The sequence below is a fragment of the Meles meles genome, chromosome 12, assembly GCF_922984935.1.
Source record: "Meles meles chromosome 12, mMelMel3.1 paternal haplotype, whole genome shotgun sequence".
Classification (NCBI taxonomy): Eukaryota; Metazoa; Chordata; class Mammalia; order Carnivora; family Mustelidae; genus Meles; species Meles meles.
Window position 1 is genome coordinate 39,062,528 of NC_060077.1, and position 14,946 is coordinate 39,077,473.

Below are 14,946 nucleotides of genomic sequence, written 5' to 3' on the forward strand. Positions count from 1 at the left end.
CTTCTTAATATGCTTACCCTGATGATGACTTAACATTTTGACTAGTATGTAACTTGTTCTCTTATATATTCAAAGAGTTCCCAAGGTGATGTATTACTTGAAAACGATTTAAAATATTAAGGCCTACGTGTATCTTTAGGGATTTGCCATTTTATTTCGGTTTCCTCTTCCCATATGTGAATGTATTCTTTATTAATTTGGATTTAATTTTTTTTTGGATTAATTTTTAACTAAGCGATATATTCACACGATTCCAGCATCCACCAATATATAAAAAATATGTAGGGAAAAGTATTACTTCCACTCTGTCTCCATCCATCCCACTTTTTACTATTTCTTACTATGTTCTTCCTGAAATTTTTAGGCAAATAAAACATATATCAACATATTCGTCCCCCCCCACCGTAGTTCCTACATGGGACCTGACATGCTATGCCTATCATTCTGTACATTGCTTTTATATCTAACAGTATGTCTTGAAAATCTTTCCATGTTAGCAATATGAAACGCTGTTCTTTTTTTTTAAATTTTATTTATTTATTTTTCTTTTGATGCAGTATCATTCACACACAGTGTTATGTTAGTTTCAGGTGGACGATACATTCATTACTCAGTGCTCATGAGGATGAGCGTGACTTCATCTCCTTCACCTATTTTACCCTTCCCTCCACCCAAGTCCCCTCTGGTCACCACCAGTTTGTTCTCTATTGGAATGCTGTTTTTAAAAACAGTACCACTGGATTCCATTAAATGGATGCAATATAATTGAAATAGCTACCCATCCATGGACAGTTCCGTTGTTCCCAGTCTTCTGTTAACACAAACAGCGGTGAGATGATTAAGCCTGTAGTTATCATTCATAAATGCAGGTATTTCCATGGGATTATGATCCCAGAAGATAGGTTGAGGGGTCAAATGGGTATGCTTATGTATAATTTTGATGTCTACTCCCAATCGTCCTCTGTAAGATTGCCCATAATCTATTAAATTTACTTATTCTGGAATTTTGATTTAATTTACGGTCCTAGAAACCTACTTAGGGAGTTAAGAGTTTTCTTTATATAGGACTTAATAAATACATTGATTGAGATGTTCAAATTCTCCTAGAATGTAATTGTCACAATAAAGCCCAAGACTGTTATTATGATGAAAGTGTTGCCAGTCAGAGGAGGAGTTTGAATACTGCTGGACAGTTCCAAGGAGGCGGGGTTTGCATCAACTGCCTACAGAACACCATGGGGATCAATTGTGAAACCTGTATTGATGGATATTACAGACCATACAAGGTGAGAGTGTTTCTACACCAGAGCTGAATTTCATTGTCTTTCCAAAATGGAAAAGAGATTTTGCTAACGGTCACCTCCAATATTGGAAACTCGTTTCCTTCTGTAATATTTCCTTTATATTTTTATTCTGCTAGCAGCCTTTTTCAGATATCCACTTCCTATCCAGTCTGTCCTGTTTTCTTAATCAGAGTAAGATGGTCACTTATTATTTAACTTGGATTTGGGGCCCTACTGTCTGTGTAGTCTTGGTTTTGTAATACTAACTGTGAATATAAAGAGTCAGCCAAAAACTATCGCAGCTGTATCTTGCCCGTAGGGAGTGCTTGGTCCATCCTCTGTTGACTTGATAAGTAGTTATCACCCGGCTCCCTACAGAGGTCTGGTCTAGGTGATGCTTATACAAGGCTGTGAGAGAGAGAGGAGAAAGGGGAGCCCTGTAACAGTGATCATGGAGAAGGAAGTCACCTTACTAATGACACTGGCTGCTATCCCATCCAAAAACATTCGGGGCTTTCTGGCTTGAGCTCACATTATTTTCCTGAGACCTACACTCCCTGGTATACAAAATCATTATAATAGTCACATCTTGAATAAAAAGCCAGTAACTTGTCATTGGTATTATTGTTGGTATTATTGCTAATATTGCCATTCATTCTAGTAAGATAATCCAGGACAAACTATGCCTTTCAGGTGTCTCCTTATGAAGACAACCCTTGTCGTCCCTGCGACTGTGACCCTTTTGGGTCCCTCAGTTCAGTCTGTATTAAAGATGAGCTCCAATCGGACTTACACAAAGGTAGCTCCTTGATTCATTTTTGTGCTTGAATTGATTTTTTTTGCGGGGGGGTGCGTGGAAAATTTGTACTTGGTGGAACTATCATCACTGGATAGAATCAGATGATATGATTCTTTACTGATTCTTTTGTTTACAAAATACTTATCAACTTATTCTTTATGTGTCCAGCAATTTTTTAGGGCCCAGGAATCTTGAACAAGATGATCAAAAGTTCTGCTCACAGGCAGACACTCAAGGAAGTACACACATAGTATAACTCTGGGTAGGGATGAATGCTATGGGCATGGAGCAAAATTAGGAGTCATGACTGGAGGGAGGTGGGGTGTAAAGAGGGCAATCTTGGGGTGATGGAATGACATTTGAGCAGATAATTGAGCATTTGATGAAAGGAGAAATAATTGTCTCAGTTTAAAGCCATATGGGGAACACAGTAAATAGCAATCCCTCTCTTTAGCTCTTAGAACACACTCACAAGGCTTTTGCATACATCATCAGGCAAAGCAAACAAATTCTCCTGCTAACTTTGTAAATGTCAGTGTTCTTTCTGTTGCAAAAACTGGCAAAGGACTTGCAAATACCACAATCTCCTGAAAAGGTTGCATCTGTTCAAAGACTTCTGTGACCTCATCAAATTCTGGGTCACTATCAGTTAAAGTGGATACTGACCAACAGGGAAGGGTTTGCCAAGTGTGGAGCTCATCCACAATGCAGGGGGTAATTTACACAATTGAATTAATCCTTCCCTGTGACTGGTAATGGGATGCTAATGATAATGAGGATGATGATGACTGTAGTAACAATTACCCTTGATTGGGTTCATTTTAAGAAATACATCATTTAAACATTCAACCAGAGCAGATAGAAGTTATTTAACACATTTTATAGGCAAGGAAGCTGTAGCTCAAAGCAGTTTAGAAACCTGGCTGAGGTTACACAACTAGGAAATTTCAGAGCTGGTGGTAAAAGCAAAAATAGTGCTCATTGCCCTTTATCATTTCCCTGTGCTTTCAAAAAAAAAAGAAACAGGCTTTATTTTGTGATACAGTTCACTAACATACAATTCACCCATTTAAAGTATAGGATTCAAAGTTTTGGGGTATATTTGTGTGTGCAGCCATCAACACAGCCTGCTATTAGACAATTTTCATCACTCCGTAAGAAACCCCTTCCCCGTTGGTAATCACGTTCCATTTCCCTCCACGCCCTCTGCCCCAGTGCTGGGCAAACACTGATCTACTTTCTGCTCATGGAGCTGCTTATTCTGGACATTTTGTATAAATTTATCCATGCTGTAGCCTCCATTGGTCCTTTTTTTTTCTTTTCTGAATACTACTCTATCATATGTATGTACTACGTTTTATAAGCCATTCATCAGTTGATTGGTATTTCATTTGTTTCCACTCTTTGGTTATTATGAATAATGCTGCTACAAACATTCATATCTAACTTTTTTGTGGATGTGTGTTTTCATTGTCCTTGGGTAAATGGTTAGGAGTGGAATTGCTGGGTCATAGAGTAACATGATTCATACTTTGAAGAAGTGCCAAACTGCTTTCCTTTCTGTTTTTTTTTTAAATTTTTTATTTAAATTCAATTAATCGTCATAGAGGGCATCCTCAGCTTTAGATGTACTGTTCAATAATTTATTACTTGTGTTTAACAGCCAGTGTTCATCATATCATGTGCCCTGTTTTCCAAAGTCATGGCACCATTGGGCATTCCCACCAGCCCGTTTTTCATCTCTGTTTTCTTTTAAACCAAGACAAAGTGTGATCTGTGTGCCATATCTGGCCCACCCCCTGTTTTTGTAAATAAAGATTTATTGGAACAGAGCTATGCCTATCTGTTGAGGTATTATGTGTGGCTGGTCTGAGGCACTTAGGGCAGAGTTGGGTAATTGCAACAGAGATATCTGGCCACAAAGCTTGAAATATTTCATCTCTGGCCCTTTAGAGAAATAGTTTCCCAACCCCTGCTTTAACGTTTTTACCCTACTGTTGGGCATTGCCATCCTTTTCTTCCCAGGGAAGCGGCCAGGTCAATGCCCATGCAAGGAAGGCTATGCAGGAGAAAAATGTGATCGCTGCCAGTTTGGTTACAAGGCTTACCCAGCCTGCGTCCGCTGTGAGTGTAGTCAGGCTGGGAGTGTGAACGAGGACCCATGCTCAGAGCCGTGTCTATGTAAGGTACGTGTGCAGGTTAAAGACGACCCTGAGTTTCCTTTGAGGTGTCCTAAGAAAGCAACACAGCCCATAGGCTCAGGCCATTAGTTCTTGAGCAAAACAGCAAGGTTTTAGTAGAACTCTCCTTCCTGCAGCTTCCTGAGAAGCATGATGTTCTGTCACTGTCCTTGTCCTTAGCCTTAGATGGGCACCCAATTTTCTTTCTTTCTTTGCTTTCTGAGCAATGGCTGTCTATTCCAGAGGTATTTCTGTGACTTCCGAGGTGAAACCAAATACCGCATTTCATAAGCCTGGGCCATTATCTGACATTCTGTTCCAGCTTAATGTTTCAAGGAGAACCAGATAAATACTAAATTTATAAAAATATTAATTAAAGGCAGAGATGTTATTTTGGCTTTCTCTTAAAAAGGAATTGCACAGTGATAAAAATTAGTCGTTAGGTAATTGGGAGGTGGGGATCTTTATCTGATATTAATACCTGTTTCCCCATAATAACCATGACTTGTTGGACTTCCCATTATATCTTCTGTGCTTCTTCCCATGTAAGCAGGGTCTTAAGCATGTGTTATAAGTGACTGAAAATAATCTTGAGCACTTATTAATCAGACAAATGTATACCCTTCTATATTAATAAGACAAATATATACCCTCCTCAGGCTTTAAAATTCTTGAAAGATTGGCAAAAACGGAAGATTTAGTACCAAGCAATACGATAAAAGTCATTTCAATAATAAATGACTGAGCTCTGGGATCCTGACCCTCATTCTTTTTTTTTTAAGATTTTATTTATTTATTTGACAGAGATCACAAGTAGGCAGAGAGGCAGGCAGAGAGAGAGAGAGGAGGAGGAAGCAGGGTCCCTGCTAAGCAGAGATCCCAACGCGGGGCTTGATCCCAGGACCCTGGGATCATGACCCGAGCCTAGGGCAGAGGCTTTAACCCACTGAGCCACCCAGGCATCCCTCCTGACCCTCACTCTTGACTACAAAATTAAGTGGTCATAATTTCAAAAATATCTGCTCTGGAAATAATGATTTCATGAGGCTATACAATCTCCTTGGAGCATCTATTTTCTTACCTGTTTCTCTGCAAACGCCTTTCTTGTTAATGTCATGTTAATGCCACTTTATTCTACCTGCCTAGACACACTGGTTTCAAAGCTAATCTTCTCTCTACTCTGTGCAGGCAAATGTTGAGGGAGACAATTGTGACCTCTGCAAGCCAGGATTCTATAACTTGAAGGAGAGAAACCCTGAGGGCTGCTCGGAGTGCTTCTGCTTTGGTGTTTCTGATGTCTGCGACAGCCTTTCTTGGTCCATCAGTCAGGTGCGGGTACCTTCCCAGAGCCCAGATTTAAGATGCGTGCCACCTCAAATGAGCTCTCTGGATGCTGTGTTCTAAAGCATGGGAGCTGCCTTTCCCTGTACCACCGCTCCCGGCCGTTTGGAATGATATGGGCACGGATCAGAGGCAGCCCCTACTACAATATCACAGAAGTTTCTCTCTTGGTCATGTATTTGTTCCTACATACATTTCCCTATCCAAACAATAGGATGTTATTATGGTATTGTAGAATGAACCGTGTTTCAGTTTTTTCTGTGGTGAAGTGCTTCTGGTTGTGGTGTCAAAGGTGACCTCTGGGCCCACTGCTCCACACTGGTCCCAGGCTGGGAAGCTCATCAGGACATGGGGCCTTGGAGAATTTTCTAGCTCAGGGAACCTGGTGAGAGTAGGAACAACAAGTGACATAGGGAGTATGAGGGTAGGCAAGGTATCCTCAGTTATTCTGGGAATGGGGAGTCCTGGGGGGATGCTAAAGGGTGCCTGGGAGGCCAGTGTGATGGCTGGAGGTTAGGGTGGACCCCAGGGTACAGGGCTCATCTGTTGTAAGCACCTGGCCTCCCCATGACCATCTCAGGAGAACTATATTCAGGGTGTGGGGGGGGCATGCTAGTCCCTGTCTCTTCTTTTCCTCCCTCCCTGGCAGGTTGGTGAGGAGTGGGAGCAACATGGGGGAGGGAGTGGGAACCCCAAAAAGTACCCGAGAAGGAAGGTGAATCCCTGCGGCCACCATGCTGGGGTAATGGCTTATCATGTCTTTGTAGATGACAAATTAGGAAGATTGGATCTGAAGGTTATTTTTCGACAATTTTCACCTTTTTGATAAAAAGCAGGAAGCAATGATGAAGAAATCAGAATTAGCAAAAGACATTGTGTTCAATGAACCTATTAAGATCTTCGCTATTTTTTTTTTTAATCTAAAATACATGTCCATGATCTTGACAGTTCTGCTTGCTCACTTGCTTATAATTGATCTGGGGATCTGGGGAGAATTTGACTCATTCTCAGATGTTCTTGGTCCTTTGACAAGTAGAAGTCGTGTGGGTCTGTGGCCACAGGGTATTGACTCTGTCCCTAAGTAAGGTCTTTGGGTCTACTTCTTCACTGTAGGGATGTTAGTCCTGCGCTGGGTGAAATCTCAGGGACTTCTATTTCATGTTCTGAAATTCTGAATCTTTTTTTTAAGGTGAAAGATATGTCTGGGTGGCTGGTCACTGACCTGGTCAGTCCAACCAAGATCCCGTCTCAGCAAGACGCGCTGGGCGGGCCTCATTGGATCAGCATCAACAACACGGTGGTCTCACAGAGGCTGACTTCCAAGTATTACTGGTCGGCCCCAGAGGCCTACCTCGGGAATAAGGTAGGGCCATCGCTGGGAGGGACATCTTGGGCAAAGATCTCAGAGCACATTAAGAACTTCTGTTGGGAATTTAAATCAGCTCACATGGTCTGGCTTAGCCTTGTGTGACTTTATTCCATCATTAAACTATGAACTTGGCCACATAGGTCATGGGTGGTCTGTTGTAGGAAGTCTTGTCCCTACCTCCCATGACAGGCTCTCTGCTTTCCTCTGCATTCCTGGATAATGACTTGGGGCTGTGTGAAGCATGGGGCACATTCCTGCTTTGTTTAGTTGGCCCTGTACTTACCTTAGCCCCAGAGCCCAGTGTGTAGAAGGCACTCAGGCGGCACAGGCTGGGCAGTGGGGCTGGGGTCCTGCCAGCTTCATTATCAAGACGCACCGTTTCTCACCTAACATTCCCATTTAGTAACAGACAAGATACTTCTCATTTTAAGAAAATGCAAAATGGGGGGCGCCTGGGTGGCTCAGTCGTTTAAGCCTCTGCCTTCGGCTCAGGTCATGATCTCAGGGTCCTGGGATCGAGCCCCGCATCGGGCTCTCTGCTCAGTGGGGAGCCTGTTTCTCCCTCTCTCTCTGCTTGCCTCTCTGCCTACTTGTGACCTCTCTCTCTGTCAAATAAATAAATAAAATATTTAAAAAAAAAAAAAAGAAAAAAAAAAGAAAATGCAAAATGGTGATTCTACAAAATGGAAATTTGGTTAATGGGATTTAACCTGCTATTGCCCCCTTCCTCCTCACCAGTCATTCCACTTCTTCTTTTTTTTCTTTTCTTCTTCTTCTTCTTTTTTTTTTTTTTTTAATTTGAGACACACAGAGAGAGAGAACACAAGCAGGGAGAAGGAACAGAGGGAGAGAGAGAGAAACAGACTCCCTGCTGAGCAGGGAGACGAGTGTGGGACTTGATCTCAGGACCCTAGGATCATGACCTGAACCAAAGGTGGACACTTAACCTACTGAGCCACCCAGATGCCCCTAATATTGCCACTTCTGTCTAGATTCTGATGATCTGAAAATACACTCAGTGCAATCTATTGAGCTCCGTGCTCCCCTTCCCTGTGCATTTGGTTTCTTTTGAAGTAATGGTATGTGTTTCATCACCGTGCAGGTGTTATAGCTTGGGAAGTTTCCATTTGTTGGTCATATTTTAATTTTATAACTTATTTTATTTAGATTTTATGTAGATTAAGGTTAAGTAGTGTTTATTTTGAAAATGATTATTTTTCCCTTCAAATTATAATCCTAGAAGGTGTGCTCTATTTACAATACGATCTTATCACCAAAGGTTAATGATTTTTTTTTTCTGTTAAGATCACTTTTCTGATTTCATGGTTCAGAGACTGGATTCTGAACCTCGTGTTGTTGTCACACATCTGTCATGAAGAAAATCTCCATTTAAATGAAAGGATATGACCAGGAGGAAAAGCCTTTAGCCCTTCTTTTAGCTGATGAGACATGTTCTTTATTGTTCTTCTTCTTTTTTTTTTAATTTATTTGACACAGAGAGAGAGATCACAAGCAGGCAGAGAGGCAGGCACAGGGGGAGGGGGAAGCAGGCTCCCCACTGAGCAGAGAGCCTGATGTGGGCTCAATCCCAGGACCCTGAGATCATGACCTGAGCTGAAGGCAGAGGCTTAACCCACTGAGCCACCTAGGCGCCCTCTTTTTTATTCTTCTGCAAGCAGGGCAATGAGATCAGAATATTGGGATTATCATCAGAGATCTAACTCCTAACTCAGAAAGGGTGTAAGTGAAATACCTTCTCCTATGTGATTCACAGAAACCCGGGCTCATTCACTTTGGGCTCTCTACAAAGGAGCACATCTTCCTTCTCTACCTTTAAATCACATCCTGTATTTTGGTAATATTGGTTAAACAATATTATGATATAATAGGCTTTCTTTTCGCTGCCTTACTGCAGACTTATTTATGTGCTGTGACCCCTCGGACACCGTGCAGCCAGGTTGTTTCCCGACAGATCCTGGCCACCACTTCCTCTTTCGGAGGGACTGTGGTCATGGGCCCTCCGTGTTCACTCTCGCTTACCTTTTTCAGCTGACTGCATTTGGTGGCTTCCTCAAGTACACGGTGTCTTACGATATTCCTGTGGAGACAGTGGACGGCGACCTCATGTCTCACGCTGATGTCATCATTAAGGTACTTTCACATTGCTTTGCTGTAGAGTAGAAGGGCTTAGCCGAGGGACAGTTTGTGACTCCGAGTGGCTAAGGGAGGGCTTAGTAGCAGGGAGCCCGGGGCCTGGTGGCTGTTCAGCAAGGCTTTGCCTCGTCTGGACATCACTGAGACCTAGCGTGACAATTCTCTTTGAGCCCATTCCTGGAGCTGCCTCAGGACAGCCCATGCGGCTTGTCCCTCCGTCCCTGAAGCTGACCCAGCTTTTCAATTGAAAAGGGGGACCGATGTTAGCCCTGATGTTGGCAGTCCCCTGTCAGGCCTCTGAGTCCCTCTGTCATCTCCTGCCACATTGCCTCCTACGTCAATACTTAGGCAGCAGTGTTGGCAGTGTGGGGACGGAGATGGGTTGCCATTTCTGTCCTCAGCCACTGTCCCTAACCCTGTACTCTCACTCTCCTCCTCCCCCGTCACTCAAGTACCTAGCTCAGCCTCACTGGAAATTTTCCCAAAGGTAAGAAACCACCTCAGGTTCTAGTCAGCAGTGTCCACCCCCTCTTCTAGCACCTTGATTTTTTTATTTTTCTTTAAAGATTTTACTTATTTATTTGAGAGAGAGAGAACAAGCAGGGGGTTGGAGGGAGGGGCAGAAAGAGAGGGAGAAGCAGACTCCCTGCTGAGCAGGGAGGCCAACATGGGACTTGATCCCAGGACCCTGAGATCATGACCTGAGCCGAAGGCAGACACTAACCGACCGAGCCACCCGGGCGTCCTTACCTCCCGGCACCTTGATGTGCACCCCTGTGTCCAGTCTGAGGCAAGTGGGAAGAGTGTGACATAAGGTATTTTGGTGAATGGCCGTTTTAGGGTAAGCTAGAGGTTTCTTCATATGCTTTTCTACTTTTGCTCTTCAGTGAAAGATGAGGGGTGTAGGGGAACTGTGGCACACACATGCTGCTTCTCTCCTCAGATCCCAGTGCAGGACCCAACCTTTAGATTTATTTTCTGAATCCCACTGAGGGGAATACAATGAAACACCTCTCCCCCAGTCATTCTGGACCAAGATTTACAGACACTATTCCACCTTTGACCCGAGAACCTAAGCACAAATTAAAAGCCACGTTGCTGAATACAAACACGATTTTATTTTTTGATCATGAAGTTGAATTACAAATACGTTCCCTCTTGTTTTAAATGTTAGGGAAATGGACTGACTTTAAGCACCCGGGCTGAGGGGCTGTCATTACAACCATATGAAGAGTACTTGAACGTGGTCAGACTTGTGCCAGAGAACTTCCGAGATTTTAATAAAAAAAGGGAGATAGATCGCGACCAGCTGATGACTGTCCTTGCCAACGTGACGCACCTCTTGATCAGAGCCAACTACAATTCTGCAAAAAGGGCTCTTTACAGGTATGTATTGAGAGAAAGGGAAAGCTCATGGGGAGGGTCCTTAATCTCATCTTCATCTATTAAGATTGATGTGTTTTCAGTGCAGTCTGTTTTACTTGATTATTTCAAGAGCGCAGCTAATGGAGCTGGTTGTCTTAAAAAATAATTTTATTACAATTTTAGTGAAGACGTAAGAACAGTTGTCCATGACAAACATGCCTCAATAGGAGATCATCTTGAGGTCAGGATCAGAAACCTTCAGGGCAGTTTTCTGAGAAATGCCTGATAAGTTCACAGTTGTCTGGACTACCTTGCATGCGGTTTTTACCCTCCTGATGTTAATGGTCTTAGATTTTACCATACACTTAAGCTAATGTTTCCATCCTCGGCCATGTGATTACTTCCAATAGGTCAATTTCTGACAATGCCAGTCTACGCATGCACGTTGGACACAGATAAACAAACACAGGATTATACATTTAGGAACAATCTCTGTATTCGAGATAGGATGATTGAATGCGTTAGTCTTTCTGAAGTGTTTCAGCTCCGACTGGGCAACATCAGACCCTTCCCACAGCTGTCTAGGCACCTGCTCTTCTTTGCAGAGAATGTTGCAAATGTCTTAAATGCTGCAGAGGCCTTCCAGGCAATACCGTCAGCTTTCAGAAATCATATTGCTGTGAAAATCCATAGCTCCTTACAAAGGTCCCACCACCTGTTTGTTTGAACAGAACTTTTTAAAGGATCTATCTTCATCGAGGTGTTAGCTTTCATTTGCAGGAGGGCGTCTGAGTCACGGGGTGACCTCTGTCTATTGGTAGGTTGGATTCTGTCTCTTTGGATACAGCTAGCCCTAACGTCATAGACCTGGCCCTGGCCACCGAGGTGGAACACTGCGAATGTCCCCAAGGCTACGCAGGGATCTCCTGTGAGGTGAGGCTTCTCTTCTTCCCTCCTCCTCTCCTTCCTTCTGTTCTTTCTTAAGGAGAAAAAGAGCACATTAAAGGTGATACAACGAGCCGCACTTGAATTTTAACTTTAGAAACCTACCATTTGGGTCAGACATTGGGAGGCTATAGAAATATTGGAAATCAGTGTTTAAGGCAATCTGGTGCCTCTTCTGGGGGGAGGTGGTTCTGGGACATCTGGAAATGGCCCGACGTCAGTCTACCCTCTTGCTTTAGTCAACTAGAAAGTTGTCTGTCCCGGCCGTAGTTTGCATTTCTTTTTTTTTTTTCCTTTTAAGATTTTTATATTTATTTATTTATTTGAGAGAGAGAGAGAGAGAGAATGAGTGAGAAAAAGCCTGAGAGGGGAGAGATCAGAGGGAGAAGCAGACTCCCCGCTGAGCAGGGAGCCCAATACAGGACTCAGTCCTGGGACTCCAGGATCATGACATGAGCCCAAGGCAGCCGCTTAACCAACTGAGCCACCCAGGCACCCATGTAGTCTGCATTTCTAAAGCAGATTGGACTTGATTGTATCTGAACGTTTACACATCGTCAGCATGACACCTAGAAAACATGAGATAAGCAAGGCCCGTTTTGAGACTTTTTATGAACCCCAGCTGTGTTAACTGAGGTGAGCTCCACTTCACAATGAAGTGTGTGAGAACACGCTTGCTATCACCAGTAAAAGTCATCTGTTGCTAAAAAAAAAATTTCGAAATATAGTTTGAAACTATTTGGACATAAATATTGATAATAACTCTCTCCTGCCGAGGACTTCCTATGTATTTGGTACAATCCTAACCTCTTTCTGTGGGAAAGAGCTAGGAAGTAGTCATGTCGGGTTCCAAGCTTCATCTTCCCCATTAACCACCACATGGTCCTGCCTCTCTCGTGTTTAAGACCGACGATGATTGGGGTGCCTGAGTGGCTTAGTGGGGTAAAGCCTCTGCCTTCAGCTCAGGTCATGATCTCAGGGTCGTGGGATCGAGCCCCGAATCAGGCTCTCTGTTCCGCAGGGAGCCTGCTTCTCTCTCTCTCTCTGCCTGCCTCTCTGCCTACTTGTGATCTCTGTCTGTCAAATAAATAAATAAAATCTTTAAAAAATAATAATAATAGAAGAATAAATCCTAAAATTTTTTAAAAAAAGAATGACAATTATGAACCCTTGTCCTTGGCTATGAGATTGGGGCCATGATTTTTACAAAGTGAGAACATTTAACTTACGAGTTGATTTTATAAATCTTTATCAATTATAACTTTGCAGGTAAGAGTTGGCCTGCGCTTCATAATGTAGATTTTTAATGAAATATTTCTATTTCTCTTTTAAATATTTTACATATTTAAAATATTACAATATTTTAAATATTGTTTCTTTTTTGACCCCATGAACTTTTTTTAGATCTAAAACATGTATTTTTAGGACAAAGAAGTATCTGTAGGACCTGAGTCCTGTTTGCTTATCAGATAAATGACCTTAAGGCTACCTCATAGTGTGTGGCTTGTGGTGGGTAGTTGAAGTAGATGAAGTAGAAGCCCAGGCCAGCTAGACCAAAAGGGGGCAGCAGTGAGCATATGCGGCTGGAGAACTCCAGGTCTGCTGGGTTCAGAGGAAAATGTGCTTAGGACAGTGGCTCAAGGAAGCACATGAAGCTTAACACATAATTTTAAGTGTTTTTATCAGGCAGAAGAACTCATTCTTTCATTAGGAACTGACATAAGGAATCAGGCAGCTATAGGTGGGGAATGGAATTCTTAAGAGCTCTGTAGCCACCACACAGACCCCTAGGCGGCTCCCCCTCAGTGCCCATCCGTAGACTAGCCCATTGTCCTTGATGGGAGCATGGCTGCGTGGCGGCATTAAGGGAACTTACAAAAGGTCAGTGTGAATAACACATGTATATGTACTCTTATGATGAAAATGCAATTTTAGTATTTTTTACAAGAGTAAAAACCAGATCCACGCCCCTCTTCTGATGGCTGCATGGGAGTATGTTGACATCCAAAGTGATTACTCCCCAGCCTGCACTCGAAACACTGTTTTATATCTGGGGCAGCCCTGAGAGGCTCTGTGGCCACAGGTCTGGGAGGTGTGACTCTTTCCATTGGCACAGCTTTGAATCTTTCCGTTGGCACAGTGGGCATGGGGTCTAATTGTTCCGTGTTCCAGATTCCACGTCTATAAAATAGAACGGTTCTCAGGGTCATCCTGAGAACGACGGGAAGGACTGTCTGGGATGGCCCCCTGCTCCTTCCAGACGGGGAGAGCATTGCTGGATGCCACGGAAAGCACGCCTGTAATGTTTGCGGTTTGACACAGACCGTCCTCGAGCACTTTGATGGTAATATTTAGTAACTCTTACCCAAAAGAAAACAAAAGCAAGTTGAGCGGAAAATGTCCTCTTGATTGAAACCCTGATTAAGTGACTGAATTTTACATCATTATATGAGATTTACATGATAATATTATGGCAGGATACCACAAAGGTGGATAGCCACTAGGTTTTGGTGGTAGCCACTAGGTTTTATAGGTAGAAACCTTTAAAAAGAAATGAGGAAGGGTACCTGGATGGCTCAGTTATTTGGGTATCCGACTTTTGATTTCAGCTCAGGTCATGAGATGGAGCCCCATGTAGGTCTCCATGCTCAGTGGGGAGACTGCTTGGGATTCTTTCCCTCTCTTTCTGTCCCTCCCCCACTTATGCACTTTCCCTCTCTGAAATAAATAAACCCTAAAAAAAAAAAAAAGAGGACTGGATTATGGTGATGGTGCACAATTCGGTAAGTTTACTAAAAAAATCATTGAACTGTATCCTTGAAATGGAGCATCTTATGGCATGTAAATGATACCTCAATAAAGAAGTTCAAGGGGAAAAAGAAGTACATTTCTCTACATGTGGAAAATGGAGCAGGTAATACTCCTAGCCTGTTGACAAGAAGAGGATCTGCGTGATGTACAAGGTTGCCTTTGCCCACGTGTGTCACCCGTCCCTCTCTTGCAGTCCTGCTCCCCTGGCTATTACCGCGTGGATGGAATACTCTTCGGAGGAATTTGTCAACCCTGTGATTGCCACGGCCATGCGGCTGAATGTGATATTCATGGCGTTTGCCTTGTGAGTCTGTTCCTAAAATCTGGAGTGGAGTGCCCCATCCTACCCATCCCAAAGCCACCTGCTGTGCACAGTGGTTAAAAATTACTGCTTCCTCCGTAGGAGATTATCCTGGCCCTAGTAGACCCCAGAGGAAATTTACAGACTTTAGATCATGGTATAATGTGTTTCCTGATTTTTCCCCTCGCTCTTTTTTGAAAAAAAAGTAACTTTGAGAAAGTTACTTTTTTTGAAAAAAAAGTGAAAATGGAAAAGGGATCTATCATGTCATTAGAACACCAAATTCACTTTGTAAGATTAGAAAGCAATATAAAGGTAGAAAATATTATCCAGTGATTAAAAAGAATCAGGTCTTTTAAATGAAAGTGCTAGAATTTCCTTAACATATTATACAGTAT

The 14,946-nt window shown here is 42.9% G+C and overlaps 1 protein-coding gene across 1 annotated transcript in view; it reads left to right on the top strand.

Moving 5' to 3' along the window:
* The window catches only part of LAMA1 (laminin subunit alpha 1), a 157,883-nt gene that overhangs the window by 61,683 nt on the left and 81,254 nt on the right, over positions 1-14,946 (top strand). The window contains exons 8-16 of the mRNA XM_046025502.1: positions 1,108-1,286; positions 1,977-2,082; positions 4,108-4,268; positions 5,451-5,591; positions 6,793-6,966; positions 9,022-9,123; positions 10,301-10,512; positions 11,313-11,424; positions 14,441-14,551. Of these exons, the coding sequence (XP_045881458.1) occupies positions 1,108-1,286; positions 1,977-2,082; positions 4,108-4,268; positions 5,451-5,591; positions 6,793-6,966; positions 9,022-9,123; positions 10,301-10,512; positions 11,313-11,424; positions 14,441-14,551 (1,298 nt within the window). The remainder of the gene's footprint in view (positions 1-1,107; positions 1,287-1,976; positions 2,083-4,107; positions 4,269-5,450; positions 5,592-6,792; positions 6,967-9,021; positions 9,124-10,300; positions 10,513-11,312; positions 11,425-14,440; positions 14,552-14,946) is intronic.